The 22,246-nt window shown below is 40.1% G+C and overlaps 1 protein-coding gene across 5 annotated transcripts in view; it reads left to right on the forward strand.

Annotated features, from left to right (window-relative positions):
• The window catches only part of SMCO4 (single-pass membrane protein with coiled-coil domains 4), a 153,113-nt gene that overhangs the window by 79,626 nt on the left and 51,241 nt on the right, over window positions 1-22,246 (forward strand). For 3 of the 5 annotated variants that reach the window (XM_072611367.1, XM_072611365.1, XM_072611366.1), the window contains exon 2: window positions 9,751-9,805. The exons of 1 other annotated variant lie outside the window; for it this stretch is intronic. Coding sequence is in view for 1 of the 4 variants with exons in the window: in XM_072611364.1 (XP_072467465.1) it covers window positions 16,066-16,071 (6 nt within the window). In the remaining 3 variants the exon portion in view is untranslated. Of the gene's footprint in view, window positions 1-9,750; window positions 9,806-15,920; window positions 16,072-22,246 lie in introns of those variants that run through there. One more of the 5 variants, XM_072611364.1, reaches the window with a different exon arrangement.

A 22,246-nucleotide genomic window follows, 5' to 3' on the forward strand; every position in this document is an offset into this window, starting at 1 on the left:
AGATGTCTTTTGAAATATTTTTTCTGACCTTTTCCTCTCCAATCCAATCCAACGTAAAAATTGCCCTGACATAGAAATTTACTTTCCATCGTTTACATGTAAATAGGGTCCATACTTTTCCTATCCCCCAGCCTCCTCCTCCCCTTGGGGTTACCACTCTCCCTCTTCAAATAATATTTAAATTTATTTTGCATTTACTTACTCTACTAAGATTGAATCTCTTTCCTTCCCTCATCCTGGAAGATGGCCCCCTCCCCGATGAACTCCTTTAAGACAGGAATTCTTTCCCATTTTTGCTGGTCTTGGTTTCCCTAGCACCTATCCAGGTGCCTGGTAAGTAAGTAGTAGATGCTTAATGTTTGTTGAATTTAATAATAATAAGAGCAACCACAGTGATAGCTAGCATTTATATAGAACCCACTGTGTTAAGTGCATTAAACAATAATATTTCATTTGGTCTTCACCACAGCCTGGCAGGTAGGTGCTGTTATTATCAGCATTTTACAGATGAGGAAACTGAGGCAAACCAGTTAGGCAATTTGCTCAGTCACACTGCTAGTAAGTGTCTGAGGCTGGATTTGAACTCCAGTCTTCTGATTCCAGGCTTAGTGCTCTATCCACTGCACCACCTTGATGAACAACAGTCAACAGATATCTCATCAAGCATTTATTAAGCATCTACTATGTGCCAGGCACTGTGCTTAGTGCTAACAGATAGAAAGGCAAAAAGATCCCTGCTGTCCAGGGGATTCCATCTCATGAGGGAAGACAGCATTCAAACCACCATGTTCAGAGAAGATACATCCATAATAGATTGAAGACCATCTCCAAGAGGAGGTTTACAACCTTCTTGTTGACTTGAGCCTGTAGAGAAGTCAACCAAATTGCTCAGGGTCACACAGTTACTAAGTGTTTGAGATTGTGCTAGATGGCCTCTTTGGGCTTTTCGTCTATAATCCTATGAAGTGACACATGAATTGAGTCTTGAAGGAAGCCAGGGGATTCCAGGCAATAGAGGCAATATATTCTAATTATGTAGGATAGCTTTTGCTAAGGCAGGGAGTTAAGATTCCAGGCCCAGTGCTGATGGGTAGGAGGCCTTTTCATGGACCAAGGGAAAGCGTAAAGCTTAGGGAAGTCAGAATAAGAAAAGAGGATGGCAAGTAGTTTAGTTCACCTGGATCTAGTTGTCATTACCCCTGGTTTTGTCCTCTAAGGTGAAAGAATACAGGTTTAGACCTAGGAGAGCCTTTAAGCCAAGATCCCAATTAGGAGTCTACTGCTATAGACCAGGTTCAAGTTGATGATGTGTGACCACCTAGTCCACAAAGGTGGTGGCCATGTAATGGAGAGAAAGTGGCAAGATATGTTCAGGAATGTGAATGCTAGGAGGGAAGAAGGCCTAGCTGGTGAGTAAAAGGAGGGGAGAATTTAGGATCTGTAGCATTTCTTGTTGAGTTGCTTGGCTTCTAATAGTCCATTGATTCTGAAACTTTTTCGTCCCAGGATTCCTTTATGTACCTAAAAAGTTGTCTTGGACCGCAAAGAGTTTTTGTTTATGTAGATTTTACTTGTGAGTATGTACTGTATTAAAAATTAAAATGTTAGTTTTGTCATGAAAATAGTTTTACACTTTCTGAACTCCTAAAAGGATCTTGGGAATCTATGGGGGTTCCCAGACTACACTTTGAGAACTACTTATTTAGTTTATTCCTAGTTGAGTAGTTTGTAAATCTGACTTGTCTTTGAAGATGAAGGAAGAGTGGGCTCTTGGAAAATGTTCTTCCTCAAAGTTTGTACTTCTGAAGGAAATTCAGCCATGAAAAGCATGAAGAAACTTGCCTAGAGGGATATATCAATTCTCTGTCTGAATTGAAAATAGAAAGAACCTAACGTTATGAACTTTTAGATTTGGGAAGAGGCCTTAGGAATTATTCTAGACCAATCACCTCCTGCCCTCCCCTCCTCCCCCCCATTTCAAAGGCAAGGCAGCTGAGATTTATAGAGATTGTGACTTGTCTGAGGTCAGATAGGATCAAGGTGCCCTCAATTCCAGGAGATTATGTGGGATAAAAGCATTATTTTGAGGTAACTGGCTTGCTACAGTGTTTATGGAAACTTGTAACTGAAGTCACACAAGTGCCACATCGAGACCAATCTGTCTTTCCATTGATGCTCATGTGTGTATTTTAGTCTATGGGATGTAAACTGTGAAAACGTTTTCATACATGTGTTTATAATACATAATATGTTATTCATAGACACTTCTCACTAAGAGCTTCTCTTAATGTGCTGAAAATATTTCTCAGCCATGTGATAGTGATTTTCCCTTATCTTCTGGCCAGGTTTGGTAACATGTTAGGCCATTTCCCATCTTTAAGGGGATGGTGACTACCACTGTGCCTTTCACATAATAGGTACTTAATTAAGTCGTAATAGTAGCTAGCATTTATGTATCTCTTTATGTTCTGTGTTATGTATGATCCTCACAACCATCTTGAAAGGTAGGTGCTGTTATTGTGCCCCTTTTACAGATAAGGAAAGGAGGCTAGGAGAGGATAATTGAGTTGCCCAAGGTCACACATCTAGCTAGTTAGTGTCTGAGACAAGATTTAAGCTCAGGTCTTCTAGACTCCAAATCCAGTCATCTGTCTGCCACTACACTATCTACCTTCCTAATTAATTGAATTTAAACATTACTCTGAGGGTCTGTGTTGTAGTTTTCACAGTTTAGTTTGTGATCAGGAGGATCAAGGATCCTGCCACTTGAGTTCCAAGTAGGAGAACTGGGAGCTGGTTTAGAAAGTTTTGTCAAGTTTTGATGTATTGCCCAGCAGCTAAGGTATTGAACTTCACAGTGAAATCATGAGAAAGTATGATGTAATAGCTTCAAAGTGAGGCACCTCCCTTCTTTCTACATCATTCTAGGCCCTATATGCCTGGGAAAAGTCCTCTTTCCAACAGCACTACACCAGAGGACAAGCAGGGAGAGCCTTTTATTTTCTAGAAACCGATTCTACTCATCTAAGTATGCCTTTGTGACATAATAATAATGGTGGTAATAAAAACAAGATGACAGCAGGAATAAATGAACCTTTCTAAACTGAATGGTGACAAAGCCCCACACCACACTAATAGATCTTTGTGAATTCAGCAAGTAAATTGAACTGGAATCAGAGAACTGTTACAGAAAAAACAGCCCCCTGGACATGACATCAATCCATTAAAAAATCCCCCAAAACATAAAAGTAAAAAAAGAACAGTTTTTAGTAGATTTTGCAATTGCCAGGTATTCGTAACCTCCTGACTACATGGAGCGAAGAGCTTCCACATACAGACCCTAGGAAGAACTTAAAACCATGTCAGAACTGGATGAAGCCCACAAACCTTGGCAGAGGTTGTTCCACACACGTCATCTCCAAGGTCCTTTCTGCTTTAGAATTGTCCTGACAGTGGCTTCAGGGAGTTTACTGAATATGAGCTCACATATGACAATACTCATTCATTATAGAAAGAAGACATTTTATCCACGTGTGCAATAGTCCATCATCAGATAGACAGTAATAATAGTGCCTTGCTTGGACCACTCTGAACCTCATAAAAAATAGGATGAGAAGGAAGTAATAATGATAACAATAGTGGTGACAGTGCTTCCTGTTGTTGAATGATCATTTCCATACTTCAAGGAAGTGTGATTTCATTAAGGGTGTTTTTTCCATCTTTTAAATTAATTCAGGCTGTTCACCAGAAGGTCAAATACTGAAGCAGAAGTTTAAATACTTTGGCCACCTAAGGAGAGAGCGAGACTCATTGGAAAAGACCCTGATGTTGGAAAAAATTGAAGGCAAAAGGGAAAGATAGTGTCATGGAAACGATGAACGTGAACTTGGACAGACTTGGAGAGATCATGGAGGATAGAAGGGCCTGGCATGCCAGGGGGTCACAAAGAATAAACCACCACTGAAAGACTGAACAACAATAACAAATTTTCCACCTATGCAGGCTATGTTCCATATACATCCTATTAAGTAACTATCTTAAGGGCTCACTGTGGCTGAAAAGATTCATCACCAAGATGGCCAGCGCTCTGGTAATAAACCAACCTGAGCTTATCAAGGCTGGTCCTTGGATACAAATAGTCCATAACTGGGATCATATCTGAAACTTACCAACTTCCTTAGGCACCTCTGAGGGCTGGGAATTTGAACTGAGGCCTAGATAATTTATGCTGTCTACTTTCGGGCACTTTTTTTTTAAGTTAAAATGTTGCTATACAGAAACTTCACTGCTCTTTGAATTATTTTTTGCCTTCTCAGTCTTATTGAAACATAACTATAGCACAAGTCTATAGCAGAGAGAAAGTAAACAGGATCAGCCTCTAGGGGAATGAGGAAAGCCATTATAAAATCTCTCTCAAGCTACTGATCATTTGCTGTGACTCTAACTCATTGTACAAAGTCTGTATTCTCAGTTTCTCTGTTCTTCCCCCTTCATAAAGTTGTGGTGCCTTGAAAGGTTGGGGTCAGCTTCCTTGGATGGTAGGCAGTATTTGTTCTAAAATACAAGGCAGGAAGCTGTGTGCAATTGTGTCCTTTGAGAGGGTGAGATATAGAATGGTGTAGCCTAAGGTTAAAAAATAGATCGGATAGATAGGTAGATAGATAGATTGATAGATCGCTCTCCCAAATTGTAACAGGTCAGCAAAATTCAGCTAAATGCCTCCAACATCTATTAATCTCCACTGTGTATGCAGAGAGCACTGTGCTAAGTGCCAAGTTTAACTGACAGTCACTGCTCATGCAGAGCTAATGTAGTCTACTAGGCCCATCTGACACATGCACCTGTAATTACCTATGGTACGTTGTAATAAATGGTAATTGCTTTAGAGAGATACTGTGCAAAGTGATAGGGTAGAGAAAACTTTTTAAGTTCCCCCCCTTCTTAATATTAGCAATTCTAATTGACCTACAGTGTTTCAAAGTTATGAAGTATGTTATGTCTGTTAGACCCTTTGAACCTCACAACAACTCTGGGTGTTATCCCCATTTTACAGATGAAACTAGGGCTCGGGGAGGCTGACTAGGCTGTGGTCACCTAGCTAGGATTTGTAACCCAACTCTTCCTGAAAGTGCTGCCTCATTCGTACGTGGGACAGAGATGACAACCATAATGTGAGCAACCAAAATTTAGAGTCTGAAAGTCTCCTGCCCTCAGATGTCCAGCCAGTTTCCTTTGAGGCCTGTAAGTAGTGGCTGTGGAATCCTTAACTTTGCATTTTTTCTGTACTTCCTCAGGAAAAATCTCTTTCTCAACTTGACATTTAATTCTTGCTTCAGGCCTTAAAGGGAAGAAGCTGAATTTGTATGTTTAGCATGAACTGCCTGTTGATGGGTCAGATTTCAGGCTATCTCTAAATCTCCCTTTAAAAATAAAGCAGGGCCAAAATTCAGGTCCATTTAAGAAGTGTTTATTAAGCATCTACTTTATGCTATATGTTTTTCTGGGAGGGGAGAAAGGTGGGGGTGGGATTAGCTATAAAGTTTGGGTAAGATATTGATGCGGTTTGGGGTTGCTGGGAACCCCAAAATGTGAGGGTACAGGGTGGCTTCCTCCTGGAGTGAATTCACATCCTCAAACCTTCTTTCAGTGAAGGATCAGTTGGGAGGCAGAGAGATTCCTAGTAAATCTGCAGCTTGATGAAGATGGGACTGAGACTTACATACAAAAAAAGGGGGAAAAGGGTCAGTGAAAACACCTTGATGGGATTAAGGAGTGGTAAATAGTTTGGGGTGGGCCAGGTGCTACAGTGAAAACAAATAGATGCCGTTAAGTAGTATCAAGTAAGCTAATTAAGTAATCAAGGTGGGCTATGTGCCTTGGTCAAGTGATGGGCTACTGAAATGTGTGGAAAAATTTTGAGACTTGGTTGCTTTCAAAGACATGATTTTTTCCTTTTAGGGGTCCAGGTCCCATCACACCATCTGTATAAGGGGTGCGTGTGTGTGTATGTGTCCATCCATGTTCTCTCCCATGAGTTCATTAACTACTGAAGGAATCTGACTTTGTGGAGGAGATTGTTTTTAAATTTGGGATGGATGTAAAAGGTAGGTGGGAATTAAATAGGGAAGGAGAAGAGGACACAATATTCTAGGCCTGGGGAATTATAGCTTGGGAAAAGGGTACATGGTGTCCAGAGTATAGTCTGGCTGGGAGGTAGAGTGTAGAGGGTAGCAACATGAGAGGCGTTGGAAAAGGTGGTTTGGCCCCAGTTAGGGAAGGTTTTGAATGCCAGGCAAAGAAGCTTCAGTTTACCTGGTAAGTAACGGAGGGCCTTTAAGAGTTCTGAACAAGAATGATATAGCTGGATTCAATTCACTTCAGTTAGCACTTACACACTCTTTGCTATGTGCCAGGCACTGGACCTACAAAAAGAAAAAACAATGTGTACTCTCTAGGAACCTAAGTTTTCCTGAAACTCACGTATAAAGCTTGTCCCACAGCCTGGTGAAGGATTGGTTTAGAGGAGTGATAAAGATCTATTATGAGGCTCTAGCAATAGGCCTGATGAGAGGTGGTAAGGAGGCCCTGACCTTGTTTCATGGCAGTGCAAATAGAAAAGAGGACAGTTGTGAGAGATGGTGGAGGTAGACTGGATAAGACTTTTCATTCATTTATTCAATAAACATGTATGAAGCACCTGTGCTATATGCCGGGGATACAAAAAGAGGCAGAAAACTGTCCCTGACCTCGAGAAGTTTATAATCTAATGGAAGACACCATGCAAACAAATATGGACAAAACTAGCTATTGGTTGGATAAATAGAAAATAATTAACAGAAGGATTTAAGAGAGGTTAATGAAGGCTTCCTGTAGAAGGTGGAATTTTAGTTGGGACTTAAAGGAAGCCAGAGGGGTCAGTAGTCCCAGAGAGGAAGGAGAATATTCCAGGCATGGGAGATGGATGTTCTAACTGATTGGATTTGAAGCAGGAGGGGAGAGGATGGAGTAAAAAAATAATTGAATATGGGAGACTAGTGGAATGGTGGTACAGACAAAAAATAATCAAGTTAGAAAGGGGAGCAGGTTTTGGGAGAAAGATAATAAGCTTGGTTTTGAATATATGGATTTTGAGGTTGTCAGTGGAATGCCTAGGAGATTTCTTTACAGATGCAAGTGTGGAGCTCCAGGAAGAAGTTGAGACTGAAGGCAGAGATGTGAGAGGGCCTTCAGAGAACAGGGTCTGTGTGATTATTTGAGGAAAAAAAATAACACTCAACTAGGGGGATCAGGAACAGCTTCCTCAAGGAAGCTCAGCTTTCACAGAAGCTAAGAATTCTAAGGGGTGGAAGTAAGGAAGAAGTTACTGTCTGAGTTTGAAGACTAAATGATCTATTGCCAAAGTCCCTTTGCAGACATACATCTGTGCACTTATAATGATGTACTTTCAAAGTATAGGAAAGAGGGACCATATACCAGTTATGTGGCAGTAGAAAAGAGAAATAAAATGACTGTGTGGTAAATTACAATGCTTGGTGAACAGAAATTTCCAGAACCTCAGTGGCTCCTGTAGAAGGTAGGATTTTAGTTGAGACTTAAAGGAAGCCAAAGGGGTCAGTAGTCCTTGCAGAGGAAGCAGAGTACTCCAGGCATGGGCCTGGGTTTAGTGGTCAGGGAAAGCTTAGAAAATAGTGAAAAGTGAAAATCCAAGGGTCACAGATAATGGTCCCCAAAAGTGGCTCAAAGAGAAGCCAGTGGCCTCAGAAAGCCCTGGCAAGTGGTGTAGTGAACAAAAACCCTGGGACTTAGAAAGTCAGAAAGGCCCAAGTTTGAATCCTGCCTCAGACACTTAATAGCCATCTGATCCTGGGCACATCACTGAAATTGTCTCAATTTTCTTCATCCTGTAAAATGGGGATAATAATTGCACTAGCCTCCTAAAGTTGTGGTGAGAATCAGATGAGGAATTATATGTAAAGCATTTTGCAGTGCAAAGACCTGGAGGTAGTAGAGAGATTGATGAGTTAGGGGGAGAGTGTGTAGGGAGTTTGTAAGGCCTGTACTTATTAGGTTTGTGAAGTGGGTCTGGAAAGGCAGGCAGGAGCCATACTTTAAGGGGCTGGGGATCAGCTAAGAATTACAGATATATTTTCTTTAAAATAGCAAAGAGGTGGTGGTACTGGAAAATTTTGAATGGGGGAATTGAGGGGGTACCTATTCCATGTTTCTCATTCTTCCCAGTGGAGTAGGAGACACATCATAATTAGATGAATAAAGAGAATAAAAGGTTTGTAATAATCACTGTGTTGAGGTAGCTCAATGGATAGTGTCTGGCCTGGAGTCAGGTAGACTCATCTTCCTGAGTTCAGATCTGGCCTCAGACACTTAACTAGCTGTGTGACCCTAGACAGATCATTTAACCATGTTTACCTCAGTTTCTTATCAATAAAATGAGCTGGAGAAGGAAATGGCAAAGTGTTCCAGTATCTTTGCCAAGAAAACACTAAGTGGAGTCTGGAGCATCGGACACTACTGAAATGAAACAACAATAATCACTGTGGGACATAAGATAGGGAGTAAGAGTTTGTGGCCAAAGAATTATACACCGGAGTTGGGCTTATCTGAGCTTACAAGGTTATACTGCTATTAGTACAGTCTTTTTTTGGGGGGGCGGGGATCAGTTGCATCTTTGAGGGCCAATGATTGCATTTCATAGACTCACAGAAGTATTCTATCAGTCCTGACACTGGGATTTTGTATGCTCCAGACAGTGACTTCTCCAGGGAGCACAGATTTAGAAGAGAGTTATGAATAAGTGAATATGAAAATAGAATGTCCCTTTGTTGGAAGCTGCCATTTTTCCTTTTGCTGTTCTGTGGAATTGAAATGATTCTGCTTCTAGGGGCCCCCTCACTTATATCTTCCTCCTTTAGGACAGTGCACCTGGGGAGTTGTGAGGAATATTCTTGGATGAAAAATGAGCATGCGTTACAAATATGTTTTGCTAGATACCTAATCCATTTTCTGAGTTATTTATGGAGAGCTTTCTGTTGTCATATAGTGCTTTAAGGAAAGCTGCCTTTTAAATAATAGAATGGCAATTCATAGCTTCAGAGGAGTTCAAAAGCTTTGCTGATGTGATCTGATCTCTGGAGCATCCCCCAACCTTGGTGGGGGCTAGCCTTTCTTCAGTTAGACAGAGAAACTGAAGGACAGAGCAGGTCTGAAGCAGGAGCTGGTGCAGTCCAAGAGCCTGGGTTCCCATGGATCCACAGGTGTATCACCTAATCTCTCTGGGCCTTCTCTTGATTATCTGTAAAGTAAGGGGGGGCTCTGAGGGTGCCTTTCAGCTGGAGATCTCTGATCCTGTAACCTAAATTTCCTAAATCTATAGGAACCCATATTGCTAGCATCAAATTCTCCTATTGCTAAGAGATGGGTCTTGTCCTTGTGTGGACCACTTCTTTTCCAGTTCTCTTCCTTACATAGTACACCTCCTACTGCTTAATTTTCCTCCCAAGGTTAACGTTTTTTTAGTAAACTCTAGTGACCTGAGAAAGAAGGTCGCTGTGGTGATAATTTTTAACATCTTTGTTCTGGGCCTGGCTAGTGGCAAGTGTCCAGCTGGTGAAGATCACGTAGTTCTTTCCTTCTTAAGTGGCATATAACCTTTCATGTTTGCTTTGAACCAAATCTCCACTTCTTGAGGTCCTGAGAAGGGTCTTTTTAAGCAGTGTGTGGTTTGTGTTGCAGGTTGGTCGGTCAAAGAACTCTGGTCTGCCTGGAATCCCCTTGGTTTTTCTGGCTGGTGAGTACTGGGTTTATTCCTCTTCAGCTCCTCCTGTCCTGTATGCTGGATTGTTGTCAGAGCTTAAATCATCACATTTTAAATTTGTATGAAGAGGTTGCTAGACAGTCCTGAGGGGCGAGAGTAGGGGTTCTTATTCTTTTGCGTGAGATGGACCCCCTCTGAATGAATGAAGCATGTATTAAGTGCTTCCTGTATACTAAACTATTGTACAAAGTATGGGGAAATAAATCTAGAAAAGTAAGATGATCTCTGCCTTTAAGGATCTTACTTTCTAATGGAACGAGACAACATATATTGAAGGATTCAGCTTTCAAGTCCAGTGAAATTTCATGATTCTCAGGGTGCAGCAACCAAGCTCATGTTAATGCCTCTTTTTTAATGCCATTCCTGCTGATAAAATGACACTATTTCCTGATGCTGAGCCATCGGACAATGCCAAGGACTCTGGTGGCAAGAACTTTCTTTTCTAGGTCATCAGTAGTAGATTCTTTTTAATGTTTTTAAATGTTTATAATGAAATACGTAAGATTACAAAGGAAACCAATTATCTTGAAATACAGTTTTCAAAATATTTAAAAAGTTCATGGACCCCCAGGTTGAGAAACTCTTGTTTAGAGTTTTTTTCTCTAGGTTCAGGTAAGTCCCCTGCTTTAGTGGGCTATAGTGTTTCTCCATTAAGGTTTTTGTGGAACGTTGCCATATAGATGGCATATAGATGGTTTTCTGATTTGAATTTGCAAATGTATTCCTGAGGATGAGAAGGAAGAATAATAACTAACATTATATAGTGCTTTATGTTCTGCAGAGCACTTACATGGAATACCTCATTTGAGTCTCACAACATCCCTATCAGGATGGTGCTGTTACCTATTTTCTAGGATGAAGAAAGTGAGACAGAGAAGTTCATTGACTTGCCTAGAGTCAGGTAGCAATTAAGCATCTAAGTTAAGATTCAAACTCAGGCCTTCATAACTCTTAATTCCCGGAGTTCTGTCCCCTACACCAGCTGTCTTAGCTTTCTGGTGCCACTGGCTTCTCTTTGAGCTGATTTTGGGAACCATTATCTTTGGCCCTTGGATTTTTGCTTTTCACTGTTTTCTAAGCCTTCCCTGACCAGTGAATCCTAATTCAAGCCATTGAGTCTCTTGAAATATCTGGTCACCGAGGATTATTATACTTCTCATTAAGCTTCTCTTTTCTACTGCCACCATAACTGCTCCCTCTTTCCATCTACTTACTCCTTATAGATACATCATCATAAAGGCTCCTGGATCTATATTTGCAAGAGAATTTAGAGGTCATTTAATCTAGGCCACTCATTTTATAGATGTGGAGAGTGAGGGCCCAAACATTCAGGTAACTAGCCCAAGGTCATGCAGGTATTAAAATTAAATTTATTGCAATTTTTCTAACCGCAAATTTTAACCACAACTGATTTACATAGCCTACACACACACACACACACACACACACACACACACACACACACACACACACACACACACACTCTCTCTCTCTCTCTCTCTCTCTCTCTCTCTCTCTCTCCCTCTCTCTCTCTTCTTTATTCCACTTAAATGAAATAGCAAGTTGTACATAATAGATTTGCAGTTTCCTTTATGATCATCTTTTTTTCTACTATTATGGAAATGCTTGTTTTATTTCATGAATTAAAATAAATTTAAAAAATTTTAAAATAGTTCTGCCATACACATGCTACACGATGTTGGACAAAACAAGCCTATTCATGTCTATTCTACCTTTCCCAAAAAAAGGTAGGAAGGTAATTTGTAGTTTATATAAAAGAAAATCAGCTAGTCCCTTCTGCTGGGGTGCTGTCATAGCTTTCTAATGTCTTCTCTAAAATTCTTCAGACCTTGAACATTTTTTGTGAATTTTCTTTCATGAACCTGTCTATACTGGAAGTGTATGGCACCCTTATGGACTCAAAAGAATGGTTTCTACCATCCAAGAACATTGCCTTGCTGGGTTTAGGATTTACCCACATAGGCACTCAAGCTCTCTCTCAGCTGATCAGGAAGCCCCCAAATTGTATGGTGGATTCTGTGATGAATGAAAAACCCTAGGGACAGAATTTCTGGGTAATTAATTTATGTAAATTATGTAAATAATTTATGTGGGGAGAGAGAGGAGCATTATAACTGGTTTCTGTTTTCTTGGTTTTTAGGGTTTTTTTTTTTCCATTAAGGAGAAAAAATTATTTGGATAATTTGATGGGGATTAAATAGGAAGGTAGGAGATTATTTTCTAGGATCCTTTTTTTAATCCTTTATTTCCTCATTTAGTAGTGACTTTATTCATTAGGCTAGTTAATAATAAACTGATGGTCAGTGGTCTCTCTTGGTAACCAAAGACACCTAATGAAGGCACAGAATGCCTAAATATTTTTTTGAAAGGGAATGATCCTGACAGGAGAAATCAACTCTGATTGGTAGACATTTAAATAAGGCACTGGGCTAAATCTTCAGCTTCTCCTGCTGAGGAGGTGGCTTGATCATGAGACTCATCAGCATCTAGCAGTCTGGATAGAGGACTCCATCACCACCCAGAACACTCTGATTGGTTTTCTCCATGAGCTGGGTCACCCTAAAACCAATGGAGGGGTGCTGGGGAATGGGTTCATTGCTTTGGGGCATGAATTCACCTAGATTGGATTCTGTTTATACTCTAAACAGAAGTAAGGTCTCTTAGTTGGGTGGAATCCTGCCCCAGATTGAGGAACATGTTCCTGGAGGATATCGATGATCCATGTCCTTCAGCAACTGACTCACCTACAGGGCCTGAGCCCTAACTGAGGAAATAAAAGATTTTTAAAAAGGATCCTAGTTTAATAATTGGTTATTACTATAATAGAAAATAATCTCCTATTTTCCTATTTAATCCCTGTCAGTTATCCAAATTTTTTTTTTTTTCCTCAGTGGTAAAAAAAACCCTCCAAAAACAAAGAAAATAAAAACCAGTTACAATGCTTCTATCTCCCCCCACATAAAACACACTACTGTTCTGAAAGCACAAAGATGAGCCCATCCGTCACATCTACCTTGGAATCTTTTGTGTTGACACAGGCGAGACTTCAGATTTTTGAGAAAGGTAGAATAGACATGAATAAGCTTGTTTTGTCCAACATTGTGTGGCATGTGTATGGCAGAAAACTATTTAAAAAAATTTTTTTATTTATTTTAATTTATGAAATAAAACAAGCATTTCCATAATAGAAAAAAAGATGATTGTACAGGAAACTGCAGATCTATTACCTACAACTTGCTATTTCATTTAAACGGAATAAAGTTATCTAAGTTTCTTATTTCCTTTTTTCTCTTCCTCCCCTTGACTACCATTAGACACAAATATAGTGTGTGTGTGTGTGTGTATGTGTATACATATACATACACATGCACATATATATGCAAAATCATTCTATACATACTTCTATTTATTAGTTCTCTATCTGGATGCAGGTAGCATCTTCCTTCATATGTCGTTTGTAGTTAGTGAAAATGACTTAGTTACTCAAAGTTATTCTTAGGAAAAGATTACTCTTACTGTATACCAACAAGTTCCCTTCTCCCTCAGCCCTAGTGGTAGCACCCAAGGAGAGGTCTTCCCCAGCCTGCCTCATCTAATGCTATCCTTTGAAGCATTCCTTTCCTGGTTTCCTGGGGTCTTCCCTCTGCTGCAACTGATTTTTTGGCAATTACTGGTATTATTTTTACATCATGAATTAGAGATTTGATTTGAGGACTATTTTCCTGATGTTTCCAGTGTGACCAGCATTGCTAGTTATATTTGGTACTTGTCAGTAGGATATCATGTGCTGAGCCTTGGTTGTCACTTTCCATTTAGCCTGGAGTTCCTGAACAAATTCCCCATTTTTTTTTTTTTATTCACCAGAATCCATGTCCCTGGTAAAATAGATTGTATGTGCTGTGAGCACAAACTAGCTATGTGGGATGTTTAAAGTACCTCCTTTGCTTTTCCTGTACTTGTTAGCTAGAACCTCTGGCAAGTGACCCCTTGGTTTCACTCTGATTTAGTTTTTGGTTTGGGAGGCTAGGGATAGTTAAGTAGGTAATGAACCTCTTTTACATGTGCCTTATTTCACAGATGAACTGGATCCTGCCATTTTTAGTTCACCCTCAGTGGAGGTCTCCTTGCAGCAGTTGGATGACCTCTTCTCTAGGATGCTAGAGAGTGGATTTCCACTGAGGTAGATGAGCAGATTAGATAACTTCTGAGGTCCCTTCCAATTCTGATGTTCTATGGCTGTGATTCATAACTAGTAACTGAATAATAAACACATCTTTTGGTAGATTGGCACAGTTTGGTGGTCGATGGTAGGGGTTTCCTTGATGATTTTTTTTCCCTTTTAGAACCTTTTGAATTACCATTGCAAGTTATATGTATGCCTGCTTATTTTCAAGAATAGTTTATGCTTAGAGGAAATCTTGGGGGATTATCACGGGTCCTTCTCTGGAAAGTGAATATTTGGGTATTGTTTTTTTTGATATGCAGTGCCACAGATGGGTTACATGTTTGAGAGTGGTACTGTTGGCTAGGTAATTGAGTTTGCCTTTCTGTCTTGGTATTTCTTGGATGGGAGGGAACTGTGCTCACAGGCTAACTAGGTCATTGATATCTATTTTGAAGGGAATATGGCCACAGCTACATGAATCTTTAATTTCCAGATCAAATCCTGTTGGACTGGTTTACTAGGGAAGCAGGCAGCAAGCACTCCCTGGTCGGTCATATGGGTATTTATAAAGTGTTAAGAATCTGAGGGTAATGAAGCACTTGAGTTCTCTTTTCTAGGGAGCAATGTAAAGGTTTTTAAAAGCCCTCAGGAAAAGAATTGCATGGTTTTTTCTCCTAACCTATTCTGTTAGCGTATTCTGAAAATCATGGGCCCTTAGTGACTGCTCCAATTTTTAATTTGGGGTAAATATGTTTTTTCTTTCTTTTACAGAGTAATCTCACATTTTAACTATGTAAATGAAGATCTTTCTAAAGATTAGCTCTGAAGTCCAGATGTACCTCAGTGTTTAAGTATTAAGATATGAGTATATAGTGGAGTTTGGATTAAACTGCTTAAGAAACTTCTGAGCATGTGCAGAGTCACATTGGATTCTTGCTTGGCATAATCTAACAGGATCCAGGATTTGCAGTATTTCAGTGGGTTTGCTCCAGTTTCCTGACTACTGACTTCTCTGGCTTCCTTTAAGTCCCAACTAAAATCCCACTTCCTACATAAAGCTTTCTCCAACTCCTCTTAATTCCAGGGCCTTCCCTCTGTTAATTACTTCCTATTTATCCTTTGAGTGTATGTTCATCCTTTGTTGGTGAAGAAGACCATGCCATCAGAGAAATAATGACATGACTTGTACTTGACTTTGTTTTGAGTGAGGGAGGGCTGTGCAGGTCACCAGCCTCATTTCTCCTCCAGAGCCATCTGAATCCAGTGACCAGATATTCATCAGGGTGACTGGAGATGGCCCAGGATGAGGCAATTGGGGTTAATTGCCCAAGGTCACATAGCTAGTGAGTGTCAAGTAGCTTTGTATATGGGTGTTTTCATGGTTTTCCCTCCATACCCATTAGACCCATTAGATTAGGAGCTCCTTGAGGGCTGGACCTGTCAGAAAACTGTTTCCTGAATTGAATTAGATTTTTGAAACTTTTTTGCTATTTTTGACTCAAGTGCACCTCTGGTCCAGTGCTTAAGCAGCTCTTTCCCCAGGCAGAAATATTAAAATTAAGTCTGAAAAATCTGCACCTGACAGTTTGCCATATTTACATGAAGAATTCACCCTTTTCCTTCCCCCTTCCCCGCCTTCCCCAATTTTTAAGGAGAAACACAGGGCAATTGTTTTCTTTTTATAAGCCCTGTCCGTCTCCTAGCCCCTCCAGGGTCCCCTTCCTGTTGCTATCGCCCTTGGCTACAGCAACCCTGAACCTCTGAAGGCTTGGTAAGAGCAACCAAAGAGGTGTTTAATTAAAATCTGTTTTCTGAAAGTAAAAGGAAGACTGTGAAACCACTGTTCACTGTTTTTCAACTGCTCTTATTAAACTTTCAATCATTGTGTTCCAAAAGGGAATCCAGCCAGAGCAGCAAGAAGGGAGGAATTCCTTTTTTTCCTGGCTATAGTCATCACAAAAAACAGGATCACCACCTAAGCGTAACTCATTTCCTCCTCATCCTCCAGTTAATCGTTAACACGTTTTCTTCAAAGTTTGGAGGTGTTATGAAAGTAAGTAGGCATGTTTTATATCATAAAGGACTCATAAAGCTTTGGACTCTGTGCAGTTTATGTCCTCCTAGTGTTTCTAGGATAAGGTGGTGCTGAACAGAGGCCTCTAAGGTTGAGAACTTGATGTTTTCTTCATTTTTGATCATCGAATTGAAAATACCCTCTTGACTTTCTTTGTACTTTATATAGCTGAATAAACTGCCAGTTGAAAGGGACCTTAAAAGCCATCTACCATGTGACAGATGAGGAAACAGGCCCAAAGAGATTAATGACTTGTCCAAGGTCACACAGTTACTGAATGTGAGAAGTGGGATTTGAACCCAGCTCCTCAGACTCCATGCTGTGTTTTTGGGGATACTGCCGATGAAAAGTGATATTTTGGGATTTTATGAGTTCTGATTTTGTGAAAATCACCTCTTTCTGCACTTCTCAGAGTTAGTGAAGCACCTAGTTGATGGAGCCAAAAGAAAATAGGAACTGGTAGGCTAATGTCAATGAGGAAAAGTGATAGAAACACAGTCTGTATTGGAAAAAAAACAGTTGAAATGCAGTAAGGATTCTCCAGTTGTGTCTGGTTCTCCATGAAGCCATCTCTGATTTCTGCCCTCTGCTTAGTAATTATCCCGGCTAGCATTTATATATCCTTATGAGGTTTGCAAAACCTTTTTTACATATACAGGGTGTCCCAAAAGTTTTGGTACAGTTTTAAGGTAGTTTAGACAAGATTCAGACTTAAATTTTTCTAACTCCAAGTCCATTGCTGTATCCATACCACCTAGTTGCCCTTCTACCCTACTTGATCATGATCCTGTCCTCTCTGATGCATTCATATACTACTGTGCATTATGGTTACCTATATTCTTACTGCATTATCCTACTAGTCTGTAATCTCCACAAGGCAGCGACTGTATCTTAGCCATACTTTCTATCACCCTTAGAACCTAGCACAGTGCTCTTTACCCAATAAATAAATATTTGTCCACTGAGAACAGAGAGTGGGATAGTGGATAGAATATTGGTCTCCGAGCCAGGAAGACCTCGATCCAGTTCAAGTATTGTCCTGGACAGTTACAGGCTATGTGACTCTTGTCAACTCTCTAATAAAACTATTTAATTACAGAAAAGGTCCTGACCTGCAACGGTAGGGGGAATTCCTTATCTGATAATTTTCTGTATCAGTGAAATCCCCAGTCTAGTCCTTATCCTTGCCTAAGAACACTGGGCTGCAACTTGGTGCCAGCTTTTTTGTTGTTGTTGTTTTTAGAAAGGGGGGAACGGATGTGGGTGGGTAGGATGGTGGGTCCTGCTTCATTCATGAGAATGAGAAAAGGATGGAGATTTTTTTCTGGTGTTTATATGGGGGGTTGGGGATTGGGGTGAGAAATGGTTTTCATTGAGAAGGATCTAATTACTTAGGTTCTTGGAAACAGTGCTATTAGTAACGGAATCTGCAAGAAAAAAATGGTACCTCGGAAGAAAACAAAGGGCTTTCTAGAATCAAAAGGTGATATTTCCCTCCTAACACTGAAGTAATAGCATCGACTATTAAAACACAGAATATGCCATCTAGTCTGTGGTGGGGGCAGCTCGGTGGCACAGTGGGTAGAGTGCTGGGCCAGGACGTAGGAAGACTCATTTTCCAGAGTTCCAATCTGGTCCCAGACACTTAGTAGTTGTGTGACCCTGGACAAGTCAGTTAACTCTGTTTGCCTCAGATTCTTCCTCCATGAGCTGGAGAAGGTAATGGCAAACCACTCCAGTATCTTTGCAAAGAAAACTCCAAATGGGGTCAGAAGGAGTCAGACTCAACTGAGCAACAAAAACAGCAAGGCTGGTGGGCTAGAGCTGAGTTGAATTCAAGATTTGGTTGAACACAATTTACGCAGTTTAAGTTTTAGTAGCGTTCCAACATTGAATACTGTCATAACCATCCTGAGGATCACGGCCACTGTGTTCTTAGTGGGCTGGAGAGGACCAACCAGTGAGACTTTCTTTTGAATAAAAATTAGTTCTTGATAAATAATAAGCTTCCTTCAAACTCTGACCTTTCTGCTTTGGTGTGGACTTGGCAGCTCTTATTTTGTGTGGGCCTCCAGCAAGAGTCACGAGGTAGGGAGCCAGGGGGTGGAGTGACACACATCGTACCTTTGGGACTGTAGATTCCCTTTGTTGTGTCCTTGCCATGCTTTCCATCTGTCTTCAGTCAACCTTATCTTGGCTTTTGGTTTCTTCCAGAGGATGGAATTAATTGAGTTGTCTGCAGCCCACTTTCCACCTAAGTAAACACTAGCCTGACAAACCTTGCCAGCTCACCTGGTTTTTGTGTTTTGTTTTGTTTTTTTGCCTGATGTGAAGGTTGTCTTTGTCACCATGTCTTACTGATAACCAGATAGTTGAATTTGTTTGTCTTGGATTTATGTTGTTGAGTCAGTCATTAAAAAAAAATATCATAGTATTGCCGTCTCTTACTTTTAACCTTTGAATTTCCTTTCTACTTCTTTAGTGGAAAATTTTTAGAAATTTATCAGTGATTGATTGATCCGATAAAAATATTGCATCATTTCAAGTCACCCAACATTTACTCAGTGCCTGATGTGCCCAGAGCACTGTGCTAAGCTAAGCTGCAGAGGAGTGAGATCCTTGGGTAAAATAGGTCACCTGCATGGAGCTTTATTTAATAGGGAACAATATGAAATATGCTTGTACTTATGATCCAAATAATACCTCATAAATACACTATAGAAGGGTAAACAGTGCTCTAGGGATTCCGAGGGGAAAGTCTGCAAGTTTTGTGGAAGAGGTGGTATTTGAGTTCACAGGATATTAGATTTAAACACTTTTACAGTCCAGAAAAATTGGGCTTTAAAGGATAGAGAGTGTTGAGTGTTTAGGAGAGTGTTGCAGTTGCACAGAATATAAATACAATTAAGGGAGAAACAACAATATCTTTTAATTTGGCCGAAATATGAAGTGAGTTTCTAACTCATGAGCTCTTTATATTTGTTTTAATAGTATTTTATTTTTTCCAGTTTTCTGTAAAGACAAATTTTAACATTCATTAAAAAATTTTTTTTGAGTTCCAAATTTTCTCTCTTAATCCCTCAATTTCTCACCTCCCTAAGATGGTGAACAATTTGATGTAGGTTATATATGCACAATCACATAAAATCTTTTTCCATATTATTCATGTCGTAAAAGAAGAAACAGACCAAAAGAAAAAAAAAAATAAAGTGAAATGAGTATGCTTTGATCTGCATTCGGACTCCATAGTTCTTTCTTGGGATGTGGATAGCATTTTCCTTAGTGAATCTTTTGGAATTGTTTAAGATTGTTGCATTGCTGAGAAGAGCTAATTCTGTCAAAGCTGGTCATTGCACAATGTTGCTGTTACTGTGTACAGTGTTCTCCTGGTTCTGCTTACGTCACTTAGCATCAGTTCATGTAAGTCTTTCCAGATTTTTTTCAAGTCTGCCTGCTGATCACTTCTTATGGAACAACAGTATTCCATTATATGCATATACCACAGTTTGTTCAGCCATTCCCCCCTCAAGTTCCAATTCTTTGACACCACAAAAAGAGCTGCTAGAAGTGTCTTTGTACAAGTAAGTACTTTTCCCTTTTCATGAGCTTTTTAGAAGTTATCAAAATTAGGCAAGTAGATTCCTTCAGAAGAGCAAGAAATCACTGGTAGAAAACTCATGGTATGTCTTTGCCATTCCTGGACCTTTTGTCCATTACCTACCATGTGAACTGTAACATGTCCATGAACTGTGTTAAAGCCTGAATGTGAATAGAATGCAGCTCCTTCTGTTAGTTTACAGCCTTTTTTGGTCTAGACCTGTGATTTCCTGGGTTTAGTTAACTCTCAGTCTGGGGAGCAACTGTTCTGTAATTTACAGTCTTAGAAAGTTGGCCTGGTCACTGAGAGAAAAAGTTTAGTGACCTGCCTATGGTCACACAGCCAACAAAGTCTCAGACACTGGACTCCTGCTTAGGTCTTCTTGAAGCTAAGGCTGGCTGTAGCAGTACATAAGGTAAGATATTTCTGAAAAACCAGAGATTGACTCTGCACACTTTCTGATTGTGGTTGAAGAGCCTTGGAAACACCACAGAAAATTGGGTGGGTCCTGCTGAGCTGTGACCTAAAGGTATTTTAATGTTGACAACAGTGCTAGCTAGTAGATTCAGGGGGAATGCTATAGCTGTATTAATCTAGGTTTCAGATAAAGCCTTTTATGCCTGCCTCCTTCCTCACACAAGACCCTCCCACTCTAGTTGGTGGATATTTTCCCTGACTGTCTCCCATTCCTGGAATTCTCTCCATCCTCGTCTTTGCCTCTTGATTTCACTGGCTTGATTCAGTTTAACAAACATTTATTAATGCATTATGCTAAGTGTTAGTGAACCGATGAAAATGGTGAAATCTCTGTTCTTAGTGTGTTTACAATGAAATTAATAAGGTTCAAGCAATTTAATAAAGTACAGACAAATGAAGAAGTGTGGTCTTATTTAGGAGCTAGCCTACCCAACAGTGGCCTGATGGACATACTTTTTAATCCAAATATTATTTGGATACAAAAAGTACACTTTTTTAGCCTTTTTTTGTGTGCTGTAAGGTCCTTGAAGGCAGGGTCTTTTTAAAATTGTTACTGTTTGTATCCGTAGCACTTAAGAGAGTTAAGAGAGTGTGGCACATAGTAGGCACTTAATAAATGCTTATCTACTGATTGACCAGCACCAGTGTCTAGTGCATCATAAGTGCCTAATACTTGTAGACCAGATCATACTACCTGAACTAAACAGTTCATAATTTTATTACTTCACTAAGCAATGCCAGTTGTGTATTACTCCTTGTCCTCCTTGATCTATCTGTGGCATGTGACACTGTTGATTCCCTCTTTTGTAATACTCTTCTCCAAACTAGTCCAAATATTTCATCAGTTTCTGCATTGCCTAACAGTGCTTTGCACATGGTAGGTACTTCATAAATGTTGAAATTGAATTGCATTGCCTTGATTGTTTCACATTACTTCACAGTGAATCTGTAAGCTAGGGTATGGGGGTGGTTGGTGGGAATATACTTTTTGTATAACCTTTAGTGCCAATAAGTAGGCGGCCCCCAGTGCTTTGCTTGTGATGTCAGAAGGAAGTGAGTCAGATAGTATGAGAAAAGGTACCAGTGTAGGACTGTCTAGGCAGGACATACTCAAGGGGAGTTATTAAAGACTTTTGAGTCAGTGAAGTACCACTATGCTATTTATTATGTAAGGGAGTTTCTAAGTTGGTAGAGAGCTATCATCAAAGCAGTGGCTGATTAGATTGTTGGTGGTGTATGGATTAAAGTTTGGTGAAACTGGTGGCAGGAAGACCACTTAGGAGGCTTTTGCAGTAGCTCAGACTGTTTGTGATCCTTTTTGACATTTTCTTGGCAAATATATTGGCATGGTTTGCCATTTCCTCCTCCATTTGATTTTACAGATGAAGAAACTGAGGAAAATCAAATTAAATGACTTGCCCAGGGGTTACCCAACTCACAGGTGTCAGAGGCCAAATGTGAACTCAGGTCTGGCTGACTCCACTCTATCCATTTCACCACCTAGCTCAGATATGAGGTGATAATAATCTGAATTCTAGGGTAACGGTAGTGGTAATGAACATATGCAAGACAGAGATAGAGAGAAGACTCATTGGGACTTGTGACTATCAGAGAAATCAAAGTTCCCTGAGGCTTTGAACCTGCATGATGTGACAGTGAATATATGAGTGACAAGAATAGTCAAGTCAGGAGCAGGAACTAGTTCAGGGGGAGGGTTGGGTTGGTGGTAGAACGTTCTTAGTGGAAATGTCCAGTAGGCAGTTGAAAATAGAGTTTACAAGAAAAAAACAAGAGATGTAAATTTGGAATTCATCAACAAAAAATAGATGTGATTTCCATAAAGTATATATATAGGAAAAGCGTGATTTGAGCATTGAAGTGGAGATAACCTCCACATTTAGGCTAATCTGCAAAGGAGGCAGAATGATTATGTAACTGGAAGGACTGTATAGGGTTAGGATAGGTCCAAGCCATGTCTAAAAAGAATCCCTTCCCCCTGGCTCCTTTTTAAAGCATCCCTGACAAGCAGTCCTTTGGAATCTGCTGGAAGAATTCCAGTGATAAGAGAACTCCTTACCA

This window comes from Notamacropus eugenii, chromosome 5 (genome assembly GCF_028372415.1).
Source record: "Notamacropus eugenii isolate mMacEug1 chromosome 5, mMacEug1.pri_v2, whole genome shotgun sequence".
Lineage (NCBI taxonomy): Eukaryota > Metazoa > Chordata > Mammalia > Diprotodontia > Macropodidae > Notamacropus > Notamacropus eugenii.